The 25,820-nt window shown below is 44.4% G+C and overlaps 1 protein-coding gene across 6 annotated transcripts in view; it reads right to left on the bottom strand.

Moving 5' to 3' along the window:
- RUBCNL (rubicon like autophagy enhancer) overlaps window positions 1–25,820 on the bottom strand; it is a 39,648-nt gene that overhangs the window by 7,284 nt on the left and 6,544 nt on the right. For 5 of the 6 annotated variants that reach the window (XM_045978522.1, XM_045978517.1, XM_045978523.1 and 2 more), the window contains exons 2-9: window positions 18,095–18,699; window positions 15,141–15,220; window positions 14,461–14,671; window positions 11,084–11,185; window positions 10,535–10,595; window positions 9,804–9,936; window positions 8,322–8,467; window positions 6,268–6,332 (exon numbers count right to left, since the gene is read on the bottom strand). In XM_045978522.1, the coding sequence (XP_045834478.1) occupies window positions 6,268–6,332; window positions 8,322–8,467; window positions 9,804–9,936; window positions 10,535–10,595; window positions 11,084–11,185; window positions 14,461–14,671; window positions 15,141–15,220; window positions 18,095–18,599 (1,303 nt within the window). In that variant the 5' untranslated portion in view covers window positions 18,600–18,699. Of the gene's footprint in view, window positions 1–6,267; window positions 6,333–8,321; window positions 8,468–9,803; window positions 9,937–10,534; window positions 10,596–11,083; window positions 11,186–14,460; window positions 14,672–15,140; window positions 15,221–18,094; window positions 18,700–20,698; window positions 20,903–25,820 lie in introns of those variants that run through there. The other variant, XM_045978518.1, reaches the window with a different exon arrangement.

Here is a 25,820-nt window from a genome sequence, read left to right as displayed (position 1 = left end):
GCTGGGTTTGTGCTGCTAACACCGTACTCGCCCTCATAGCCTCTGAGAAAGCTCTGGCGGGGGCTGGAGGCTATGTATTACATGGCCATTCAGGAGCGCTGCTTTCCAAAAACAGGCGTCAGAAAAAGAGAAAGCTGCCCCAAATGCTCCTGAATTTGGAAGACAGGCATTGTAAATGGCAGTGTAGGCAAAAGAACACGAGGTTTAGAGTCCAGAAATCGGTGGGAGTCTACCCTCTGCCTCCCACCAGCCGAACCCTTTCAGGTCGGCTGAACCCTTTCAGGGTCGAACCCTTTCAGGCTAACTATCCTAAGGCTATAAAAAGCAGCTCAGGACCAGATTATGGGCTATCACACCTACGGAAAGTGCTTGGTAAATCATCAGGCACGCTAAGGACACCTCAGGGAGCAGCACCCCAAAGACTTCCTGGATAAACCCAGGGCACACACATTACAGAGATGCATCAAGGACGGGAACAGGCGATACAGGGAGACAGGGAGTGCAGCTGACCAGGCATGACCTGAGAAACGATCTCAGCAACAAGGACATGCATGTTGAAAGAGTGAACACTTGGTTTGGCAGGAGACTGTCACAGAGGTAGAGGACCCAGGGTCGGCGAGGGGCACAGGGGCAGACACTCACTCTCAGGGCTGATCTGAGGGGACTTTCTAGGAGGACATTTCCACGATATACTTTAACTCTGGTGTGTACCGGGACTCCTGCTTTGGTGACACCAGACAGAAATGCTAACATGCACGCGTGGAGACAGAGGGGCTCATTACAGTACGTTACAGCAATCTGAACATACATTAAGAAGCACCCGGCTAGACAGGCACGGTGCCCTCAGCAATGAAATGACAGAGAACCTACTAATGCGTGGATGAGTGTGGGCAGTGGACATCCAGTTCCAGATGCTTACACTGCGTCGTGATTTTGCTTCTAGAAACACACATACACAGTCCAAGAGGATCCCCACCAAAAAGCCAAAAGGGAACACTTCCAGAGGGCAGGAGAAAGGATTTTTCATTCTTTTGCATTTTTTAATTTGCTCAAATGAGCACGCATTGCTTTCTGAAATATATCTAACAAAATATATTGGCAAACAGAAGGTGTGGGGACAAATGCATCAAGTCTCTGGGTACCCGCCACCCAGACAGCAGTTTAGTTAAGTCTCCCCAGGGTCCCGCCCTCAACCTTGGAGTCCTAGATGGGCGAGGATGATATCATCATCATCATATTAAATGAAAGGATGGGCGGCAAAGCAGCTACCACAGCTCCTGGTACGCTGAAGATTCCAAATTTAGTGTCTTTGCCCCGGCTTCCAGAATAAACAAGGTCGCTCCTTTAATGAAAGGAGACATTACTTGAATGACGTGAGCGTTCAATGAGTTAAGTACGTTGCTAGTCCTATATGCTTCTGCATGTATGTTTACAAAAAATAAAATAAAATAAAATATAAAACCAATCAATCAATCAATCAATCAATAAACAAGGCCCGAGTGACTGCAGGAGCTATCCTTTACTGAGCACTTACTTTGTGTCACGCTCTGGTTAAAAGTCTCACCTACTCTGTGTCATTCTCTGCTCAAACCTGTAAGAGGCAGGGGCTATTATGTCCCATTTCACTGATGAGAGCAGACAGAGAATGAAGAGACACTCGGGGGGCAGGCTAGTGGGGTTCCCACCCACGTCTGGCCTGAAGCTCCAGCTTTTGGCCATCACAGCCCCTTCACCCTCTGCCGCATGCAACGGAGGGAAAGGGCGAGGAGCTAACGCCTTTGCGCTTGACCAAATTATCCCTCGGACCCCGGTCGCACCCATTGATTCTTACTATTTACAATAGTTTATGTTCTCTAAAGGTGCCATGAACACCGAATTTGTCAAAACAGGTATGCATGATCCTGAGAGGAAAACAGGTTTAGGCTTCTGTGACCCTCTGGTACCATTTTCACCAACCATATAACCTTGCTTTATGTGTGTTTTCTGTTTAAAACCACCATATCTAATGTATTTTGTTATAATTTATTTTTAGCAGCCTTATGTATATTATCAATGCTAAACCAACAGTAACAACCTTATATATATACATTGCAAAAAATATATTATCTTGTTATATTTTTGTTATATCCTTGGTCAGGGCCAACAGCATTATCTGTAACTCATGTCTGAATGAAGCTTATCTAATGCATGTATATTTTCCATAAAGCAAATCGTACCCTTCTTGTGCTTAGAAGCACTTCAGTACCATATGTGGGGGATATTTTAAATAGTTAACTCATCAACAAAAAATGCAAAGCTGTAACAAATAAAAAGGCATTCAATAAACCATGAGAAGGCCTTGTTCACAGTATGAGAGAGAAAACCAGAAGGCAGAGCACTGCCTTCAGCTGGAAACGTGTGCATCGGGCAACTCAAATTTCAGGCAACTGAAATTTTTGGTCCTTTGTGCATACCTGGGCATGACTGTGAAAACACCATGAGTAATGATTCTGTGACCACCAATAAATTTTATCTAGTAGGTAAATTTGCAAATACAGCATCATAAACAACCAGGTTCTATTATAAAGACACACAACTAGGGTTGACAAATTCTTGTTAAGAACTTGTTAAATGCTTAATGTTTATGGCTGAGTTCTTCAATTTCAAATCTTGAGAAGTCAGTTGTATGTGTCTATTTCCTACCCTGGATTACGATTTCTGATTTGTCAGATGATGAGTATTTTTTGGCTTGTGACAGGGCCTTGATACATTTTATATAAAAATGGGCAGAAAGGAAGGTATGCTCTGGCCCCTCCCCTCTACATTTCTGATCAAACTTAGCAGGATGGGAAGAGAAAGGGGGACAGATGGGACCAATAAATTTTCCTGATGTAATTCCTGTTTTCCTAAAATCTACAATCCTAAAATTTCAATGTCCGGTCATTCATTCATCAAATTTCATTGACTCTCTACTAAGTACTATTTTATTGATATAGAATAAATGATATCTCTCTCTTTCGGTTTCTTCAGTCCTTTAAAAAGAGCTAACTGATGCAATCTAAACCACGTGTTCTCGACCAGGGGTGATTCCGTAAGAATCTGTGGAAATATCTGGAGATATTTCCAGTTGTCGTAACTGGGGAGCCACCAGTAGCATCTAGTGATGCTTTTGAATGTCCTAGAATGTACAGAACAGCCCTTCAACAGAGTCAGTGGTACTGAAGTCGAGAAGCCCTGCTCTAAACCACAAGTGTTCTCACTGGAGGAAAAGTCAATGCCGCAGAAAAAAAAAAATAGGAAGGACAAATTCTAGACCAATGCTGTCCAACAGAACTTTCTGGGTGGAGGGAATTCTTCTAAGCCTGTGCCGTCCAATGTAGTAGCTACAAGCCACACGTGGCCTCTGAGCACTTGAAATGTAGCTAGTGTGTCTGGGGAACTGGATCTTTTTTTAAAAGACTTTGTTTTTTTGACACAGAGAGGGAGAAAGCACAAGTAGGTGGAGTGGCAGGCAGAGGGAGAAAAGCAGGTTCCCCGCGGCACAGAGAGCCCAACGTGGGACTTGATCCCAGGACCCTGAGATCATGACCTGAGCCAAAGGTGGACGCTTAACTGACTGAGCCACCCAGGCGCCCTGAGGAACTGTATTTTTAACCTTAATTAATTCAAATTAAATCTAGCCACATGAAGGAGTGGCTACCATGCTGGACAGTGGAGTTCTAGAATAAAGGTGGCTAAAGAGAAATAATGACTAAATGCAGTGTATGAAACTCAGAAGCTGGATGGAAAAATTAGCTACAAAATGACATCGTGAGAACAACAAACAAATATGGACTAGTACGAGAGAGTATTAGAGAATTGTTACTAATTTCCTTTGGTGTGCTGTTCATCATCCTTATTTTTAGAACATGCTGGAATATTAAAGGGTAAACTGTCATGTTGTCTGCATACTTTTCAAATGGTTCAACATGCGTGAGATTGGAGGAGCCCAAGGAGACCAGACAACTACATGCCATGTGCAGCTCTGGACTGGACCTGGGAGCAGATCAAGGTCATGGGTGAGATCTGAATCAGTCTGTGCCTGAGTGAATGGGACTGTACCAACATGAAGTCCTCAGTTGGTAATTATACTCTGATTATTATAAGATGCTAACGTGAGGGGAAGCTGGATGAAAGGAATATAGAATATCTCTGTACCGTTTTTGCAACTCTTCCGCAAGTTCAAAAATATCTTAAAATAAAGTCAAGGGACAGCTGGGTGGCTCAGTTGGTTAAGCATCTGCCTTTGGCTCAGGTCATAATCTTTGGGTCCTGGGATCGAGCCCTGCTTCAGGTTCCCTGCTCGGTTGTGAATCTGCTTCTCTCTCTCCCTCTGCCTCCCCCCCCTGCTTCTGCTTGCTGTCTCTCTCTCAAATAAATAAAATCTTAAAGAAAAAAAAGTTTTAAGAAGTCAAAATATATCCTAAGAACTATATAGGGAGTTCATAGGAAAAGTCCAAATTGCCTCCGTGCCTGAAAGCGCATCTGCCGTCTATGCCCTGAGCACCTGTGAGCATGCCTTCTTTCTCTCCTTATTACTCTCCGCTCACACAGGACTTCTCGGCATTCGCTGCAGGTCCTTTGCTCAGGGTGATCCCTACCCCCGCAACATACACACACAGACACACAGACACACACACACACGCTTCCTGGGACAATCACTTCCCTACAGAACTTCTCCCTCCCAGTCCCTCAAGCCCAGATTCAGTTCCCATGAAGTAAATCCCACAGCACTCTTGACTTTCTCTTTCATTGCAAGCATCGTTCTTGCTGTTCACTTGGCTGATGCCTCTGCCATCCTGGAAGCGAGCTTCATGAGGGAAGGACCATGTTCATGCAACCAGTGCAAGCCTACATCTCCGTAGTTGAACGAACTCAGAGAGATTGTTTAAAAGTTGGCAGAATCACAGTCATGTGTTCATAGTTTCTAACTCATGCACTCCATACTGAGGCACCAGGATAAAGGGGTTAACCAAACAGACATGATTTCTACTAGACTAGCTGGGAGGATGAATCCTTCCTTTCAAAGAAACCAGTTACAACTGTGATGAAGGGCGGGCACTGTCATTCAATATGGTAGAAGGAATCCCAGACAGATTTCCGTGTTCTCTTTTTATTTCCTGAGGTGGAGGTCCTCAAAGTCTTTTTCCTTCCAACACTTCCTATCAAAGGCTAAAGGAACCCTTTCCAGCAAAGCTCCTCTTCCCAGCCTTTTACACACCAGACCTGTGGATACCCTCACAAGTAGAATATGTGATTCACAGTCTTCAGTGGGCAATTTGAATTTCTGACTAGAAGAAGTCTGACTTTCTAGGCCCCCACCTGGCCCAGGAATGATCCCTCAAGCCACCTCCTCAAACTCTCTCGGAGGGCTTTGGCCAGCTCCTTGATACAAGCCATTCAGGCACTCAACAAATACCTTTTGAGGAACAACTGTGTGCCAGGTGCTCTTGTAGGAGCAGGGGATCAAAGCAATGAACAAAACAGACAACAGGTCTGTCCTCATGGAACTTAAGAATGGAGACGGGGGGGCACCTGGGTGGCTCAGTGGGTTAGGCCTCTGCCTTCGGCTGAGGTCATGATCTCAGGGTCCTGGGATCAAGTCCCTCATCTGGCTCTCTGCTCGGCAGGGAGCCTGCTTCCTCTCTCTCTCTGCCTGCCTCTCTGCCTACTTGTGATCTCTGTCTGTCAAATGAATAAATAAAATCTTAAAAAAAAAAAAAGAATGGAGACAGGGACACAGACCAATGATTAGTAAAATCTCAAAGAGCATGTTAGGAAGGTAAGTGCTAGAATAAAAAATAAGAAGGGAGAGTAAAGTATACACATGTTTGTGGCCAGGAGTGTGGCAATGTTGACATCTTCAACATGGTGGCCAGAGAACATCTCCTCACGTCGAGTGAAGGTGTGCAGGAAGTGAGGGAACCAGCCAGAGGGATGTCATCCTCAGGAGAGAAAACCAGAAATGCAAATCCCTAAGTCAGGCATGAGCCTGCCTCCTTCAAGGACCAGCAGGGAGGCCATATGGCTGGAACTGAGGGCCTGAGGGCCAGAGAACCAGGAGATAAGGTAACAGGCCAGCCACATAGCCTTATAGGTCATGACAGCCTCTTCAGGAAAGAGAGGGCAGCAGCTGAAGTTCCTGTAACAACTCCACCCAAGGCATCTCTCATAAAAACAGCACACTCTCCAACTTGGCCATTCTTGGCCCTGTCATTGCGTCCTCAACGGGTAACTGGCCATACTTACTAGGTTCTATTGGAGTTCCACAGCCAGCACACAAAAAATTCTGGGCTGCTACCACGAGTTCCTTCCTGCGCACAGAAAAGCATCACAGTTACAGTTCAGAAATAGCCAACGGAGCATTTTGCACTGACTGGACAAGAAACTGACATCAGGGTGCTTTTCTGGGCTCGAGGCCTTAATTTTGTCATTTTTTCATTTGGGAAAAAAATAGCATTCTTCAGTAGAGTTTTCTAGTTGAGATTTCTGGGTCTTTTATTTTATTTTATCATTATTTATTTATTTAGTTAGTTAGTTAGTTATTTTTACTTATTTATTTTTTTTTGAGATCGCTGGGTCTTTTAAAAAACCCTACTATCACCAGACTAGAAGTCAGTACCATGACTATTCCACCATGGGATCTGTGGAGACGGCTCACTGCGCATGCACAGGACCCCCACCGGTGAGAACTGGAGACATATAACGCAAGGGAGAAAGTTCAGGGAGAGGAAACACCAAGAGGTGATGCACCTGGGAAGGTCACACAGGGACCCAAAAAAACCGTGGATGAATAAGAGGTCACGTAAGACCTAAGTATCAGACATTTCTGGAGAGCGACCGTCTACTGCAGTGTCTTCTACTGAACTCTTGATGCCACAACTCCATATGTGATTTGGAAATACGAAGGAAGTTGTCAAATTTTATTACAGTTTAGGGTCAGCAAAAATGGACCAAGGTAAAAATGTGTGGAACCCTACCCCTGTGCCTTAGAGAGGACATAGGGACATTTTAGAGAAAAGACAACCCTTGCTGAGGAGAGTGACCCCTCCCCAAGCCTGGAGAAGGAGCTCTTCTGCCCAAGCGCTCCAGACAGCTTCTTGGCATTCTCTCAAAAGAAAAATACAAGACAGAGCCTATAGGGCACTTCCATGGGCCACAGGCAAGACCCTCCCCCAGTCCCTTCCTTACGCTGTAGTTTGGGAACAGATTAAATGCAAGCCAAGAGGAATGGAGAAACTATAGTTGGTTAAAATGTCCCCTTACAATGTTATATCCTCTCAGAAACAAATAAAACTACTATCTTCAATTATTATGTATTTTATTTATATATAGACATTTATAAAAATAAGTTTATTTTTTTTTTTTTTCTTTTGCACCCTCTTTTGTCATTTTGTCTTTTAGGATTTTATTACTTCTTAGAGAACAAAGACATTTTATATGCATCCTGTTGCATTTCTTTTTTTTTTTTTTTAAGATTTTATTTATTTATTTGACAGACAGAGATCACAAGTAGGCAGAGAGAGAAAGAGAGAGAGAGGAGGAGGCAGGCTTCCCACTGAGCAGAGAGCCCCATGCGGGGCTCGATCCCAGGACCCTGAGATCATGACCTGAGTCGAAGGCAGAGGTTTTAACCCACTGAGCCACCCAGGTGCCCCATCCTGTTGCATTTCTTAACTACAGCCCTCCTCATGGTAAGATTTTCCCTTTAAAAGAAAATTATCCATTTATTTTTATTTCACATTGGCCTGGGAAATAGAGCAATCATTTAAAGTTATTGTGTCTGATTTTTAAGGTTCAATATTAGCCACTTAAAAAAAAATCCCCTTTAGGGGCCCCTGGGTGGCTCAGTGGGTTAAAGCCTCTGCCTTCAGCTCAAGTCCTGATCCCAAGGTTCTGGGATCGAGCCCCACATCTGGCTCTCTGCTCAGCAGGGAGCCTGCTTCCCGCCGCCTCCCCCCACCGCCTGCCTCTCTGCCTACTTGTGGTCTCTATCTGATAAATAAATAAAATCTTTTTAAAAATCCCCTTTAAACCTACTTAATTTTTAATTGCTGTGTAACATACATAATCAAGGACATGGTTAAATTCACCAAACTTACTGAGCCACCCCCCCAAAACCCATGATAAACAAGTTGCTTGGACGCTAATTCAGAAAAATATGCCCACCTTTCCTTTTCCTACAACAAATCATCCTTCATCCCTCGGTGTGTAATTTTCTTCCCTTCCCCTACTTCCAGAAAGAGGGGACCTATCACACCTTGTTACCTGGACTAGAAGCCCTCACAGCAACCCAAACTTACTTGAGTGGTGGGTGAACATTAACTACGATTTGAAATCTGGGGGGCTCCCAGTCTTCAGCCCCTTGGATCCTCGACTTAAGGGTAATCTCCTGAACAATGTCCACACTGGATTCAAAGTCTCTCCGGACGCACTCTTCGTCCACTACCTGCATGACACAGAAGAGGATTTCAGAGCAACCCAAACAAACAGATTTCCGGAACAGAAAGAAAAAGGATATTCAAATGTGTTTCCAGCATTAAAATATGCCATGAAAAATCAGAACTGCTTTCAACTGAAGGAAAGGAGCCCTCCTCGTATCTAACACCATCTGTAGAAGTCTTGCTTGAAACGCCAGCCAGCTGAGATAACTTTTCTTAGTATCTTGGGGAGTTCATTTGTTTTCAGATTTCAAGTTACTGTAAGTAGGTCACTGTGACCCAGAATGCTTTTATTCACAGCAGAAGCCTTACTGCTCTTAGTCTATAGGCTACCAGATGCTGCCCAACAGAACCCCCAGCTGTTGTCAGACTTCCCCCGAAATAGCTTTTTTTTTTTTTATATTTTATTCATTCATTTGACAGAGAGAGACCACAAATAGGCAGAGCAACAGACAGAGAGAGAGGGGGAAGCAGGCTCTCTGCTGAGCAGAGAGCCTGATGTGGGGCTCGATCCCAGGACCCTGGGATCATGACCTGAGCCGAAGGCAGAGGCTTTAACCCACTGAGCCACCCAGGCGCCCCCCAAAATAGCTCTTTTAAGGCCATTCCCCAGCTTAAAAATGTCCAGTGGCTCCCCTCTGAGCCATTCCACTTTACTGTTTGCAATTAACATGCAAACTCCTCAAAGTAGCATTCTGTGTCCTCCACAATTTGACCCTGTCCTTCAAACCTAATTTCCCAGGAAGATCAACTCCGCCTCCCACCCCAAACACACACACACACACACAGACACACAAACACACATTATCCAACCACACCAGGCCACCCTGCTCAGAAAACATACCATGAGCACCCGCCCCTGTCACTTTTGCTCCAGCTGCCCTGCGCGACGTGTTTCTACCTGCTACCATTCTCAAGTTCGAAGGTGTCCAGTTGGCCTTCCCGAGTCCCTGATAAAATGAAGCACCCCTCCCCTTCACATGCAGACTGCTTTATTCCCACCCCTGTGTTAGCTCGCTGCACAGTTCTCTCCCCGCAGTGGGCTGGGGGCAGTCAGAGGCGGATGTGTCCACACGGGACCAGACTGGGCATGACTCCTGCTCTTCTGCTGACCAGGCTGGCCGAGGGGCAGGAACTAACACTTTAAACATAACAACGGCATCTTCTTAAGAGGATACAGATGAAGAGGAAAATGTGAAATGCTGAATTCCCCCAGCCCATAATCAACACTCAGGAAACACTCCAGAGACCATGCAAGGAAAGGCATAAATGCCTGAAGTGAACAGCAGGCAAGATGAGAATTTAGGAACTCTCAATGCAAGGCCAGTTTATTTGGATACTTACTGTGGAGCCAGCTGCATTTAGAGGGCCTGCAGGCTGATGGTTAACGTCTGACAACAGCCAGCTCTTCTGGAATGCTCGGTATAGCTCCTTGGCTATTAGCTCAGCAGAATTGAAGTCTGGCTCATAAATGACACTGAAAGGTAAGAGATGCAAAAAGTGGAAAACGACATTCATGAGGAGTATGCTGTAAATCTTCATGTTTTCAACCATCCTTCCTCCTCCAAAAACTCGGAAGAGGTGTCACAGGAGGGAACATGCCCCAGCCACCCACTGATTGTCTTACGCAACACAGTTCCTCCGCGCTGGAAACAGCAGCTTCTATTTGTGGAGGGGACCATGACTGGGAAATATGGTAAAAAGAGCACTGGATTTGGAGTCCGAAGACCTGAGTTCAAGTCCTGTTTCTGCTCATCGAAGAGCATTGTGTCCTGAGGCACATTTAGTCTGAGCCTCAGTTTCCACAGTTATGGAAATGGGGTAAAAAATCCTACCCAGACTGATTAAATGAGAATGTACACAAAGGCCTTTAAACGCTCTATTAAAAAAAATATAAAAGACTATAGAAAGGTCTATAGAAAACTTAGTGGCGATTGTTTCATTGCTAAGTAGTAATCTCTGTCCCTGGAACTGGCTGAACTTGGTTGGAGATGTCAGAGGCTTGGTGTTCACAGTGCCTCAGCGGGGACGACGGCCCAGGGGTCTAAGTGCAGGTGGACACGGATGAGACCTACCTCTTCGAGGAGGTGCAAGAACACCCACAGGTTTCTGTGATATTGCTAAACTCACCAAGTTCTGCAAGTAAATAAAAGAAAGGGTATTAAAGTCTTTCAGTCTGTTGTACTTACTCATACTTAATCTTATAAGAACACAAAAATAAATCCCTGCCTCTCAGAAAGATCTCGTTATTCAACATCTCCATTCTTCAGGTTCTCTGGGTTTCTATTATGAGACTACAGCAAATGACCAAAGATGGGATTCCAAAATCCAGTCTCCTGAAATTCCACCAAAATTTAATTGAGAGGCCAAACAGATCTGACTATAATGAGTATCTGCTTTTGCATTCAATTCTACAAGAGAGATGAGAGATTGATTATCAAGACATTTGAAATAAGAACATCTGATTATTATTACTATTATTATTATTTTTAATCTGACATAATCTGACCTTGGGAGAAGTTTCTTTGAAAGCCATTATAACATGGTATCACATGGGATGCATGTCAGTATGTGTGTGGGGGAGGGAAATTATGAATCATCGCTGCTGAGTTTCCAAATCTTACCTATGATAACAAAGTCGTCGAAGTCACATTTACAGGCTTCTTTCAGCACATCAGAGTGAGTGGGCGTCCCAGCCACTGGGCTGCCCTGTAACACAGTATAACCTAGAAAAAGAAATGAAGGGGCTTTCACTAACAAGAAGAACAAGAAAAACTGTCACAGCCAACTAACTAGAAACCAGGGAATAAAAATGGGCCGAGAGTTTACATTAAAAGAGTTTAAAAATCCAGCTTTAAGAATTAAAAAAACGCAGGGAGCTATTTTTGTGTTGTTCGTCCATTCACTGTGACTGAGTGAAACAGAGGGAGGAGAACCTGTGATGATGAGGGAGTTCATAAGAGTCAGCTGCCTACTTTTATGCATGTTTGAAAATTTCCAAAATACAAAGTTTTAAAAAAACGAAAGAGGACAAAAATCAGCTTCACCGTGAGGCAAAGAGTAGAGGCAACCTAAATATTGTATTGGGTTGAGGAGCATCCCCCCCAAAATATATATCCACCCAGAACTTGAACCCAATACTTGCTCGATCCTGGGACCCCAGGATAATGACCTGCCAATGTGACCTTATTTGGAATTCGGGTCTTTAGGAATTAGATGTGATCAAGTCAAGCTGAGGCCATACTGGATTGGAGTGAGCTCAAAATCCAACATGACTGGTTATATTATAAAGTGGGAAATTTGGCCACAGACACTGATAGCCAGAGAAGGTCATGTACAGACAGAGGCAGAGACAGGGGTCATGCGTCTACAAGCCAAGGAACATCAAGGACTGGCAGTAACGACTAGAAGCTGGGAGAAGCATGGAACGGGTTCTCCCTCAGAGCCTCTAGAAGGAGCCAACCGTTCCAACAAGTTCACTGTTGACTTCTGTCCTCCACATCGGAGAGAGAATACATTTTCTGTTGTTTCAGCCACCCAGTTTGTGGTATTTTGTGAAAGCAACCCAAGGAAACCACTACAAATATGTCCATGTTTTTCGATTCTGAATGCTAAGAATGTCATTAAAAAGAAAAAAAAAAGGTTAAAAAAGCAGGCTTTGATCAGAAGGAGCTAATTGCAGTGGCTTTAAAATATTAAAATACTAAGAGCTATCAAAATGCCAAATAATAATAAACTGATTTTGCAAATCATGTTATTAACTCAAGAAATACCATCATGCAAAAATGTGAAAACTGTTATATGTTAATATAATCATATTATTAATGGAATTGCATTAATACAAGTACATAATCGCTATGAAACTGTACTCACTTGAGTAAACATAAGAGAAAAACACAGAGAAATGGACACAGTTCTTTAGGGAAATATTCTAGCCCGCAGGTTAGGCAGAGGTTACATGACTGCGCTTCACAGGGAACTGGCCAGTTTTTAAAACCACGCTGCCTGGGTGCTGCAAGTCAGTTAAGGTTCTGACTTGACCCTTGGTTTCAGCTCAGGTCATGATCTCAGGATCTTGGGCTCGAGCCTCGTGCTCAGCTCCATGTGCTCAGTGCAGAGTTTGCCTGGGATTCTCTCTCCCCCTCTCTCTGCCCCTCCTGCTCATTTGTGTGCACTCTCTCTCTAAGATAAATAAATCTTAAAAAAAATTTTTTTTAAACCAACAACAGTGCCCCACCCTAGCCAGGTGACCATGCACAATCAGCTTTTTAGCTTTGGTTTCCTCCTGGGTAAGGTAGGGCAACCTCACCCTCTTCTGTTTCCCCCACCCTCTTTTGATCACAATCCACAGTAACATGCAATCCCACTGCAACTCAGTTACAGATACAAAAATATATTTCACTGATTCAAAAAAAAAAAAAGAAAGTTCCAGGAAGCATTGCTCCCTCGAGGTGAGTAGAATGCTGACACTTTCTATTCTTTTTGTTTGTTCTCAAATGTTCTCAAGACCAAACTGCAACTTGAAGTATGCCGACCTACCCCAAAGGAGTAATATCTACCACCAGAAAGGTCACAAGAGACATATGTGATAAAAGACTCATATTTTTATTGGGGTGGTAGAAATATTTTAAAATCTTATTTAACATATTTATATTAATGTTAAAAAAAAATTCAGGGGCACCTGGGTGACTCAATTGGTTACGCATCCGCCTTCAGCTCAGGTCATGATCCCGGGGTTCCAGGATCGAGAAAAGGTTGGGCTCCCTGCTCAGCAGGGAGCCTGCTTCTCCCTCTGACCCTCCCCCGAACATGCTCAGCCATTCAACAAATATTTATAAAATACTATTTTAAGCAAGGCACTAGGCTGAAGGCAAATTCAAATGAGACACATGTTAACGCATCAACGAGTTTAAAACCTCATAAGGGAACTGAGATACTGACACGCATAGCTGTGAGAAAACACAATTGCGTGCACCCCAGCCTTGAGAAGGGAGGGCTCCACGCTGCACAACTCCAGGAGGGAGGGAGGCACGCACTCAGAAAATCATAGAGCATTCTGGAGCACAGCTTACGCTTCCTTCCACATGAATGGTACCCCTGCCCTGGGATGCAATCTGGGAGCTTGTCACAGTGGTGGTGGAGGGAGACTGCTTTCGACGAGTGGAAGAGTGAAGGAAATAATGTGACGTTCCTGGGGACCCAGCATTGCAGGGAACCCAGCCAAAGCAAAGGGAGGGAGGCAGAGGCTTGGGAGAAATGTCTGCGGGCAAGTTGACCAGACTCGTAAAACTGAAGCTCACAATACAACACAGGGAAATTAGGAGATGCCCGCTGGAAAGCTGCTTCCCACAGGGCTAAAAGTCCCAGGATCAAATCTGGCGCAAACTCAGTGCGCCAACAGCAGAAGTTGTTCTAGGCAGACAGATGTGTGTGGGATGGATATGTGGAAAGAGGCTTCAAGTAAAGAGAAAACTAAAGGCAGCAAATGTGTCTTGAGGACCTAAGTGCACAGCTTACAGAATGACTGACCAGAGGCTGCTGTGATGGGCCAGATCAAAGGCGGACAGGGAATGGACGGAGGGGATGCCACCGTTACTGAGAAGTCAGGGCTGATTTGCTCACTAGAAACGGGGCCAAGACATAGACACAAAAAAGAAAGAGTCAAAGATAAAGCACAGAAAGAGGACTGAAATAGGAATCATTTCTTTTCTCCCCACTGGTGGCCTCAGAGGGGATGATGGTCTGATCACGTTCCTTCACTCCCCTGGCCAAGGGTGGCTGACCAGTTGGGGACACCCAATCAAAGTAGGCCCCCTCAGGGGCTCCTCCTGGGAATGTGGATCCGGGGTCCTGTAAGACTGGGGTGAGCTATGCAGCTGGTTATTCGGGAAGTTTTAGAAAGTGGTAGGCAAAGGATTTGAAGATCTACTTTGGGACGTGACAGGAAAAGAGACATGAATGGAGAACACAGCATAAAGTTTCTCTGATGTGCCCTACTTGCCTTCATAGCCGCTGTCAGAAGAATTGGAAGACCCAGATTCTTGCTTTGTGTTGTTATAAAACGTGACTTCGGAGTCAGCTTGGTCATTCCCAAGCACGCCACTGGCCTCTTCCACACCCCAGGGCTCTGTGTGCTGTTGACTCAGGATCGTACACTTAATTTTCTCCATTGCTGCTATAATCATATCTGCAACATAGAAGTGGGCGTTTTCCTGCGGGGGGGAAAAATATCAGGTAAAATAAGCATAATTGACTGTTTTTCATTGAGGGTATACTGGATTGAAAAAGCTGTATTTAAGTGGAGTTAATGCACAGAAATATGTTCACTTAACTCAGGGATCACAGGTCATTTTATAAAGTAGAGCCCCTATCTTCCAGACACGTAAAATTTAGCCCACTGCGACCAACAGATACCGCAAGCTGAATTTTTTGTGATCTAAGACCCCGGGTTGGTGGTGGCCCAAGGGTAGACCTCAGGCATCGGTCATGGAAAATTTCCCAGCTGAGCGCAGACACTGACTCAGAGTCCTTCTTAGCTCAGCGCGCCTGCCAGAGGCTGAAATGAAACCAATCTGCCAAGCTTCACCAAGCGAAGTTTCCAGATTTAAATTAGAACTGTACCATCTAAGGAATGAACACTCTTTGTGGTTCTAGAAAAGGAAAAAAAGAAGCTGTATTCACCTTTTCAACATCGACAGGGAGCAGGAATGCCTCCGGAGAGAAGGAATTCCAAGTGGCTCTTCTGCTGACTTGAACAGCACCTGCCAACGCAGCAAGTTATTAAAAACGGGGACAAAGAAGTTCAGAGATTCCCTAAGAAAACAAAATGATGCTAGGCAGCGGCCTTTAAGTATTTTTTTTTTTTTTTATTTAGCACAATTCCCGAATAAATTAGGATGCCAGAAGAAGACAGGAACTTCTGGTGGGAGGCTTTGCAGAGATTGCCTTAATGGGGATCATTTCAACAAGAGCCTGTTGGATCATCTTGGGAGCAACTCGAGAAGGAATGGAGAACCCCTGGATGGAGGTGAAGAGGGTAGAAAGAGAAGAAGATCGTGCAAACTACCTAAGGGAGACGGAGAAGGGTGAGAAGGAAAAGTCTAGAAGCAGGGCCCTAGGAATTATGGGGCCTCTTCTCCCATGCACTGTGACTGACCCAAAACTTCTTGTTTACAGAGACAAATCGAGCTGAAAAAGGCCAGCATTGCTTCTCTGAAATGGTCTTCCTGCAGCCAAAAACCAGAAGAAACTGCGGAGGACAGATGCAGCTGACATCCATTCTGCCCCTGGAGCCACTCCATTACTGGCAGCAAACACCATCACAACAGAGTGATTCCTGTCATGTGATTCCTTCTTGCAGCATTTAAGGCAGAACTTTTCTGCAAGGGCCCCAAGAGCTGAGTTGTTCCAACCTGCTAAATGAGCCAAAATGCCGCAGATGGCTTCAGGACTAGATAGCTCTCAGGGTGACAAAGAGAGACACTAGCAGAATCACCCAATCCCATGCTTCTGCTCCAAGAAAGCGACTGTTCATGAAGAACTCTGAATCGGTTAGCTCCAGAATCCATCTGGGGTGGGCCAGCTCTTTCTGAAAAGGAGTAGGGAGTAGGTATTACAGGCTCTGAGGACCGTCTGTTGTAACTACACAGTTCCGCCCCTGGGAGAGGATGGCGTTATCAGCAACACACGCTGCACTTTATTTGTAAAAATCAGGAGGCCAGAAGGAGCTGGCCCATCGGTCATAGTTTTTGGACCCTGAGGAAGAAACAGGACAGAGAAAAGTCAAGCTGTGGATTCCAGTTCCAGCTCTCTCTACACCAGCTGGCTGGGCCTCTGTGTTAAAATATCCTCATTTCTTGCACTAGGAGAAGGAGCTATTAGGAGATTGAAGGAGGCCAGGAATGTGAGTGCGCCCTGCAAACAAAAGGAACTGTGGATTGGTTTCTTGGGGCCTCAGGAAAGGCTTCTAGGCTAGGGGAGTGGGCGGGTGGGTCTTCCTCGACCATATCATCTAGAAACGGAAGAGTGTGCTGCTGTCAGTGTGATGAAGCCGTCACAGGAAAAGTTCTGTGTCTTAGTAGCAAAGGCCTAGTCTTTGCATTGCTGTCCCAGAGCAAAGAGAGACCAGATCACTGGGGACTTCTTTTTTTTTTTTTTTAAATTCCATAAGTGGCAGGGGCACCTGGGTGGCTCAGTGGGTTAAAGCCTCTGCCTTCGGCTCAGGTTATGATCCCAAAGTCCTGGGATCGAGCCCCGCAGCGGGCTCTCTGCTCAGCGGGGAGCCTGCTTCCTCCTCTCTCTCTGCCTGCCTCTCTGCCTACTTGTGATCTCTGTCTGTCAAATAAATAAATAAATAAAATCTTAAATAAATAAATAAATAAATAAATTCCATAAGCGGCATCCTCCTACCAAGTTCAAGATGGAGTGGCTTTTAAAAGTACTTAACAGAAATTGCTGAGAATTGTCTTGGGACAAAAGGGGCTGGGGCAACTGTTTTCTTTCTGGGAGAAAGACAAAGCTACGGGATAATTTTAAACTGCAGAACCACTTGCCGTAGAGTGTGTCATTTTGCTCAAATTTGGTTCTTATTTCAAAACTAGTCCATTTTAAGATTATCCAAAATTGGCTATGCTTAAGCTATGAATAATATGTTAAAGATGATCATCATCTTCGACTTTTCCAAAAGGTTTTCCAATAGAATAAACCGCATATTTTAGGGAAGGGGAAGGGCTGGTTCTTGCTGGTAAGAAATAAATAAATTACCCACATATGCACACACATACGGACACACACACACACACACACACACACACACACACACACACACAGGCAGGCGGGCAGCTTTCAAACTGTTTTGAAAGAAAAAAAACTTCATCAACTATTTGAACTAGGGTTCTGAGAGAAATACAAATCAACGCAGTGTGAATATAATATAATGAATATTTTCTTTAAAATCTGAATGCATAGATGAGAACAGTAATAGATAACTTATTGACTCTGGAGCGGCATTTTGCAGGCATTATCTTATTTTAGGAATTCCAGTTTTTTAAGAATATGCAAGTTACTTCAGAGCAATGGGAACCCTGGCTTTAATAAAACAAAAAACAAAAAAAACAAAAACGTTTTATATAGTCTTTGGGGGAATTGTTATTATCATTTTTAAATCTTACTATTTTCTAGTCACACTGCATTTAGGTAAATAGAGGTGAGGCAGCAAGTGCATCTCCTAGGAAAGTACCCATGTGAAACGGAACCCACTCTGTCTGGAAACAATTTCTCCCACCACACTGAATTGCGAGCGCCTCCAATACTCTCTTGCAGGCAACTGCATGGACTGGAAGCTCCTGGAGGCACACACCAGCTCAAAGATGGCAGCTGGCACTGGTTATCAACTAAACTGAGCAAAGATGGCACCTCCTTGCTATCGAAGGAGAACGGAAATACCTGATTTTACCCATTGTGACCACCCAGGTAGCTGGGCTGGAGACAATATTAAATGAGCTAATGCACCAGCCTCTGATCAAAGTGGGAAACCATGACTTTTTCTCATGACAAAGACCATAAGACGAGCTTTAGACCAAGCAAGGCCGGCATGGCAACAGACAGGAATGAGGTAAATTCCCGACTGGGGTTACCTTCATCCGTGGAAGCTGTCAGTTGGGAAGGCTGCAGAAAAGCATGGTCCGCTTCAGGACAAGGAGAGGAGCTTGTGAACAGGGACATCTGAGGAGAGTGTCCTAGGAACACTGCCTGCTCTTCCGTTGAGGTAAAAGAGAGGTCGTTGCTCTTGTCCCCTGAGCCCTGGGCAGAGTCTGCGGTATCCTTTGACAGTGATGTCTCCACCATGGAGTCCCCGAGAGACAATGGTGAGGGGCTGAGGGGCAAGGTGGTGTCCCCTACAAAATGGTTCCCACTTTTCCTCACTGTTGGCACCCGAGGGGGCGAATCCTGAGACTGTTGCTGCTCACACTGGGGGTTAATCCAGGCAGCTTTATGCCTCATGTATCTGACGTCTGAGTGGCAAAGAGGCTGCTCAGTGTCCAGGAGGCTGGGGGAAACATCAATGTCACCAGGGTCATTGTTGTCTCTGTCCCATGAGTCCACTGGAGAATCGTGTCGGCCTGTAGACTGTGACACCATCTTTCCGAGCTCAGGGTGGTGTGAGTTCCGCCGTACTACTAGATTAGGGCCTTGAACTCACCCGAATGCCAGTTGGGGGTGGGGGGGCCAGACAGCTTATCTGCAACAAGCAAAAATCATTCAAGATAAGTAAGAACACAGTCATATTTTTAACTCCAAAATCTTTGGAGGAGAAGAAACAAAACATTAGTAAGTTTGTACTTCACCCTGTATAATACAGTCAATTCCCCTTAGATTTTTTATAGACATGCAGTTTTTTTTTTTTTTTTAAGATTTATTTATTTGACAGATAGAGATTACAAGTAGGCAGAGAGGCAGGCAGAGAGAGAGAGGAGGAAGCAGGCTCCCAGCTAAGCAGAGAGCCCGACGTGGGGCTCGATCCCAGGACCCTGGGATCATGACCTGAGCTGAAGGCAGAGGCTTTAACCCGCTGAGCCACCCAGGCGCCCCAATTCCCCTTAGATTTTTAAGAAATAACTAAACACATAAAGAAAGAAATAAGTAAATTAGCAATACAACGAGCAGCAGACACAAGAAGCACGATGTTGGGGGGCACCTGGGTGACTCAGTGGGTTGAGCCTCTGCCTTGGGCTCAGGTCATGATCTCAGGGTCCTGGGATCGAGCCCCGCCTCGGGCTCTCCACTCAGCAGGGAGCCTGCTTCCCCTTCTCTCTCTGCCTACTTGCACTCGCTCTCTCTCTGTCAAATAAATTAATAAATACATCTTTAAAAAAAAAAGAAGCATGATGTTAGGACAAGAAAGGGTTTTCAAGGCATAAAGATAATCAAAGATTGTTTTATATAAGGATAAAGGCATATATGCATACTGGTGGTAAAACAGATAAAAGTATAAGACAGCCATGCATTATTCCAATAAAATTAAATGTCAAACCCCGAATGGGAAACCACAGTTTCTTAGTTTCTTGTTTTTATTTAGTCTGTGATTGTATTACAACACAGTAGACAAGTGGTATGTGAAATTGAAGAGAACCCCTAGCACTAAAAACTTTGTTTTATGTAACTTGGATTATAATACTGAATTATAATCGCAGTAGAAATTTGTGATTAGCTTATAATATCTAAAGAACATACTGAGAATCTAGAATCTATCTTTTCTTTTTTTTAGTGGGTGGAGGAGAGAGAGAAGGAAGGGGGACACAGGGTGAGGGAGAGAGAATCTTAAACAGGCTCCATTCCCAGTGTTGGAGCCTGATACAGGGCTGCTCTCACAACCTGAGATCATGACCAGAGCCAAAATCAAGAGTTGGCAGCCTAACCTACTGAGCCACCCAGGCATCCCAGTTAGCTCACTCTTAAGCTCACTGTTTGGCTCCAGTAAATACAGCCACGATTAAAATGTCAAGAGCTACTCCGAAGAGAAGCACTCTGGTCACCGTAATCACAGGCTCAGCGTGTGTCCTTCTACTGCTCCCACTGTCCTTCACTCTATGAAGCTCAAGTAATCTTAAGAGCAAAAGTGAAGTCAGCAAGGGGAAGGCCTAGAGATGGAAGCAGTTGGCTTAAGTGAGCTTAGCTTAAAGGAAGGGTGGAGAACAGGGGTGCAAGGTGGTGACTGAAACTTTGGAGTCAGTTTCAGGGCTTTAAAAACTAGCGTTATGTATGCAGATGGCTCCCACCTAGATCCCTGCTCCTGACCTCCCCTGGGACCACGGGCTAGCATATCTTACTGCCTATCCGACATCAATCCAGGGGACATGGCAAACTAACACATTAAAAAAGATGCTAGTTTCCCCCAAATCTGCTCCTCCCTGATTTCCCCATCTCAGGAAACATACCTCCCAGTTGCTGAGGCCCAAAATCTGGAAGTGATACCTGATCCTATCTTCCCCTAACTCTTTGTCTTTAATCCATTAGCAATTTCATATCCATAGCTACCGTCCTCATCTAAGTCACCATCTTCTCCCACTTGGGTCTCCTTCCATCTGCCCAGTAGGTCTCCCTGCTTCTATCTTTTTCAACTTACAATCGAGAGGTATGCAGAGATCTTTTATAAGCCTACATAAGATGTCAGTCCCCTGGTCACCCACCCGCCCCTTGATAGATCCTATAGAATCTGTAATCAAATCCAAAATCCTTACCTTGTCCTTAAGGCATGACATGATCCTGTCCTGCAGACCACTCTCACTTATCTCTGTCTATCCCCGATAAGTCTCAACCATGCAGCAAACTCTTACATCCCACGGGCTCTTGCCCATCCTAATGGTGTTGTTCTAGTCCCTCTACCTGGACCGCTCTTCCCCCAACTGATCATACATCTGACTCCTTTCAGTCTTGTTGCACGTATTGGTTTATAAATTACTTCCTCAAAGAAGTCTTTCCTAACTACCTCTCTTAAAGTAGTTCCCCAGTTACTCCCCATCACATCACCTTGCTTAATTTCCATCACGGTCGTCTCACTTCCTGACATATTTTTAGCTCCTCACTCTCATTCCCCTCTGCCCCCTCCCTATAAGATCCATGAGAGCAGGGACCTTGTCTGTTCTCCACCAGGCGCAGAGCTCTCTATGGGGACTCAACACACTTCCGGACTGAAGAAGAAAATCCAACAAACTGGAAATAATATCATGAGTTGGAGAGAGGACTTCTGTGGTAGACACACCTGTTCTGTTACCATGGCAGAATTATCAGTACAAGGATAGAAGTGAATCCGTGTTTCTAATGATAGGACATTTTTCTCACCCAACACTTACAAATAGGCCAAAAGAAGGTACATGGGAAAGCTGTACCACAATTCCTTGCGTTTTCTTGACTTGGGGCCTTCCTTTCTAGGTCAAACCTTTCAAAGTGACACACACACATAGACCAGATACACATAATACTGCACAAAACTACATAAGCTCCAAATCACCGGTCACCAAGTATCACGGGCTCTGGTGGCGACTGCCAGAATTCATCTCAAGCGCTTTGTCTTCCTTCTCTAAACCTCAAATCTCACCCACTGCCCCAATTCCTCTTCAACACCCATCTTTTCCTCTCCAATAATTTTGGGCTTCATCATTACAAATGGGAATCATGACTGTATTTTTATGGAATGCCCCCCACACAGAAGCCTAGAGCGAATGAAGCACGTCCATGGGCCCAAACCGTCCAATTCCACCGTGTTCCCAGAAAGGACACTGGTAACCACTTCCAACCTCTTCCTATGAATTAACATACATAGGACAGGTCAGAAGATGGGACCCATACACAAGGGCTCATCCTGGACAGAATCTACAACCTTCTTTTTCTCTCAACAAGGTCTTGAGGGTACTTAACTATCTCACCACTTTCTATAGTATAAATGTATCCAGATTTACTGAGCCAGACTCCTCCTGACAGAAATTTATTTTCGGTTTTTCACTATTACGAAACATAAAGCAATGAACATATTTGTCTGTGTTGCTTTTTGTCGATTTTCTCTCACTAGTTCTCTTCTCTTTACAAGTTCTGATTTTAGCTCTGAGTCCGTAGCTCCTGACAATGTATTTCCAAGAGAATGAAGCTAGAAGTTGTGTTTTACGCTCAGTTCTTTCCACGTCATAGCTATCCTTGTGTGTGGGAGACAATTACAGAAGTGAACGCATAGCCTCCAACTAAAGATAAGTAGCAGTGATCCCTGGGTTTTTTTTATAAACAGACTAAAGGTAATAGTTCAAAAAGGATGATGCTAATTCTGAGCCTCCCAGATATGGAATTGACTTAATGGCGCAAAACAGACTTTCTTTTCAAAAATGATTTCGGAAGCAGGTACTTGCTCCACTTCCTTCTAGAAAGATGTTTTTGTTTCACACAAATACCCAGCAGATGTTAGCTTCTCGAGAGGATGACAAGCCAGGCTGGATACTCATGAAGGAGCATGAGTTTCTCTGAGAGGGAGAGGGCCACAGGAGAGGGCAATGATTAGAAACAAAGTCCAGGCCCTAGTCCCAGAGGTCAACATTTCCACTGCTTGATCTTTGGTGAGATACCATGATATCGTTGGCTGCTCGTTGTCCCCTTGCTTGTGGTTTGTCAGTTATTCGATTAAAAAATATTTACTGAGCACCTACTATATGGCTGGCATTGTTTTTGTTCTGGAAGCACCGGAGTAAAATAAGCTCCATGATTCCTCCAGTCATTTATGTTCTGGTCAGAGGGGAGGTGGTGACTAAACCCAGACATTCACACATTTCAGCACTGACAGGCAATAGGTAATATGGGCCTAAGCAACGGTTGACACCTTCCCGAAATGCTTCTGACTGTCACACATGGGGTTTTTGAATCAGAGAGGCTTAGGTACAAAGATAAAATCAATTTTCAAAAACGTTTTAAAGGAGGAGAAATCAGAGCGTGAAGCTTACCGCCATTTCTATTGAGATTTTCCTGTTGAGGTAGAGCGCGGGCCAGATCACTAGTTAACATACGTGCAGCAGCAGAGGTCCTACACAAGAGAGAGACTCCCGGATCCCCCCTGCCCAGTCGCTCTGGGTGGTTCTCTGCCCCTCAAGATCAGTGGTACTGCTGAGAATGACCGCATCACGAGGGCAACCTCAGAGCCACAGGGTTGACTGCAAAGATGCCACTTTTGCAAAAGGGGAGGATGACTCAGTCGGGCAGGAACCACCGCGACCTCTATAGTGACCTCACAAAAGTCTTTCAGACCCTAACTGGCCAGCACTTTGATGGCAGAGGAGAAGCTCTTGGCTGCTAGGACCCCTAACAATCGGATGAACATACACGAGCATGTCAGATTTAGGATTTTAGACTTTCTCTGCCTGAGCACTAACTACTGAATGAATACTTACTGGGAGCATTAAAGACTCATCTTAAATGTCACCTTCTCAGCAACGCCTCCATGGCCCCCCATATAAGTCATGGCCACTGTCCCAGCCAGTAATTCCTCTCCCCGTACCCACCTCTAGTTTTCTTCTTACTCCTCGGCATGACTCCCCGTTTCATTCAATCTCAAAGACTGACACCTGCTAGAATGGAAAATCTCTGAGGGTAACTGTTTTAAAAAATCGTACTTGGGACACTACTCTGTTCCCAGAAATTAGAACAGGGACATATCATAGGTGCTCAGCAAATATGTTCGTTGAGTGTGAATAAAATGAATGAAAGAATGAATGAGGGGTGCCTGGGTGGCTCAGTGGGTTAAAGCTTCTGCCTTCGGCTCGGGTCATGATTGCAGGGTCCTGGGATTGAGCCCCACATCGGGTTCTCTGCTCACTGGGGAGCCTGCTTCCTCCTCTCTCTCTCTGCCTGCCTCTCTGCCTACTTGTGATCTCTGTCTGTCAAATAAATAAATAAATCTTAAAAAAAGAAAAGAATGAACAAACACTACCTAAGTATGGTTCTGTTGGTTATTTCTGTTGCCCAAGAAAGAAAATCAAGAATGGATGTCCATCTTTAGAAGAAATTGGAGCTCATGACCTAAAATTCCTGTCAACCGTTTCCTTGGAATAAAGGAAGTTAGAGACTAGAAATCACAAATAAGAGTGGAGGTAAAAGGTAAGATTCATTTATGCCGATTTTATGGTGGCTTACCGAGCAGGCTCAATAATAAACAAATGCAAGTGAATGGTCAGCGTGTAAGCTGTTGGAGGTTAACACAGTTCCCTGATCCTCTTCCTCTTTCCTGATCTACTTCCCTTCAAGCTTAGACTTTAAACAGACTCACACTATCACTTACCAAACAGAAACCATTAAGATGCCCAGTCAAGCAACTCCACGGCTTCCACAAAGCGGCCAGGAATCAGAGCAAACTGCCATTTTCCTACAGCTACAAGGTTACCGCCACTGAATGACACATGCCGAACTCTGTGTCCTAACATGAAGAGCGCCCGGAAGGTGACAGGGCTATATTGCAACAACTCCTCTCTGACCAACCTGACCTCCGACAATGACCCTTAATTTTGAAGGTCTGCTGTCAAAAGAACACCAGGGAAGGACAGAAAGCAATTATGACAAATGGGTGGGGTGAGAAGGGGAAGACCCAACAAAGGCAAACACCAAGGAACATAGATATTTTGCCTAAGAAAACTGCAAGGTTGCCCAAGATACACAAATGACTCACTTCCTGTGGTCTGTGTATGTCGCACTTAACCACTCTCATTCTACATGAGGATAACATGAATTATCTCAGGTTTTACTATGCTGATTTGGGAACTGAAATAAAGAACGTTAGGGGACTTGCCCAAAGCCTTACCATGAATAACTACCAGACATAGAACAAAAAACCCGAAGTCTGACCTGATCCAAAGCTCCTTCCACTGATATTTACATGTGCCGTTTGGGCTCAAATTAGGATGTTTGCAATTTCACTGGCAAAGTAATTTTAAGAATTTTCCCATGAGATCTGTCACAAAATGAAGGATTAAGAACCATGCCACTATACTTGCTTCCATATTTTTAGAACACCGTGCCTGGAATTTTATGATTATATCTATTTATAACAAACAAACAAAATTATTGTACCTACACCTCCAGTATGGGACTATTTATTTATAAACCTTATATCTGCACAGCTATTCTAATATATCATGTAACTTAAAAATTCATGAAAATAGCATTTTGTTCTTTCTTCCAATAAATCATCTTGTACCCTAAAGGTACCTACTACCGAATAAATAATGGTTTAGCTAAAACCTTCTATATAAAAAACAATGGTAAACAAAAAAAATGATCTATCCATGAATATTAGACAACTGAATGAGACTTACAAAAAATATTAATACAAACATTAACCCACAGTAAGGGTAGGCACCTACCCTTAAATGATGGCAAGTCTCCCAAGTTTGGGCAAAATAAAATAGAGAGCCATGTCAGAAAACAGTCTGGCAGTTCCCCAAATGGTTCAACATACAGTTACTATTTGACTTAGCAATTCCTCTCCTGGGTATATGCCCAAGAGAATGAAAGCAGATGTTCACACAAGCACGTGTGCACAAACGTGAATGGGAGCATTATTCACAATAGCCAGAAAGTGGAAACGACCCCAATGTCCATCAGCTGACGGAGGGGTAAGCAAAGTGTGTGACCGCCAGGCAATGCAGTACTATTTGGCCACAGTAAGAAGTGATACACTGATTCATGCCGCAGCATGGGTGAGCCCTGAAAACGTTATACAAAGTGAAGCAGCCAGTCACCAAGGATATTTCATATTGATAGATACTTCTTTGTAATGAAATGTCCAGTATAAGTAAATCCATAGAGACAGAACATAGATTAGTGGAGGAAGGA

The sequence above is a fragment of the Meles meles genome, chromosome 14, assembly GCF_922984935.1.
Source record: "Meles meles chromosome 14, mMelMel3.1 paternal haplotype, whole genome shotgun sequence".
Classification (NCBI taxonomy): Eukaryota; Metazoa; Chordata; class Mammalia; order Carnivora; family Mustelidae; genus Meles; species Meles meles.
Note: the sequence above shows the minus strand (reverse complement) of the source record. Positions and strands in the feature narration are given on the sequence as shown.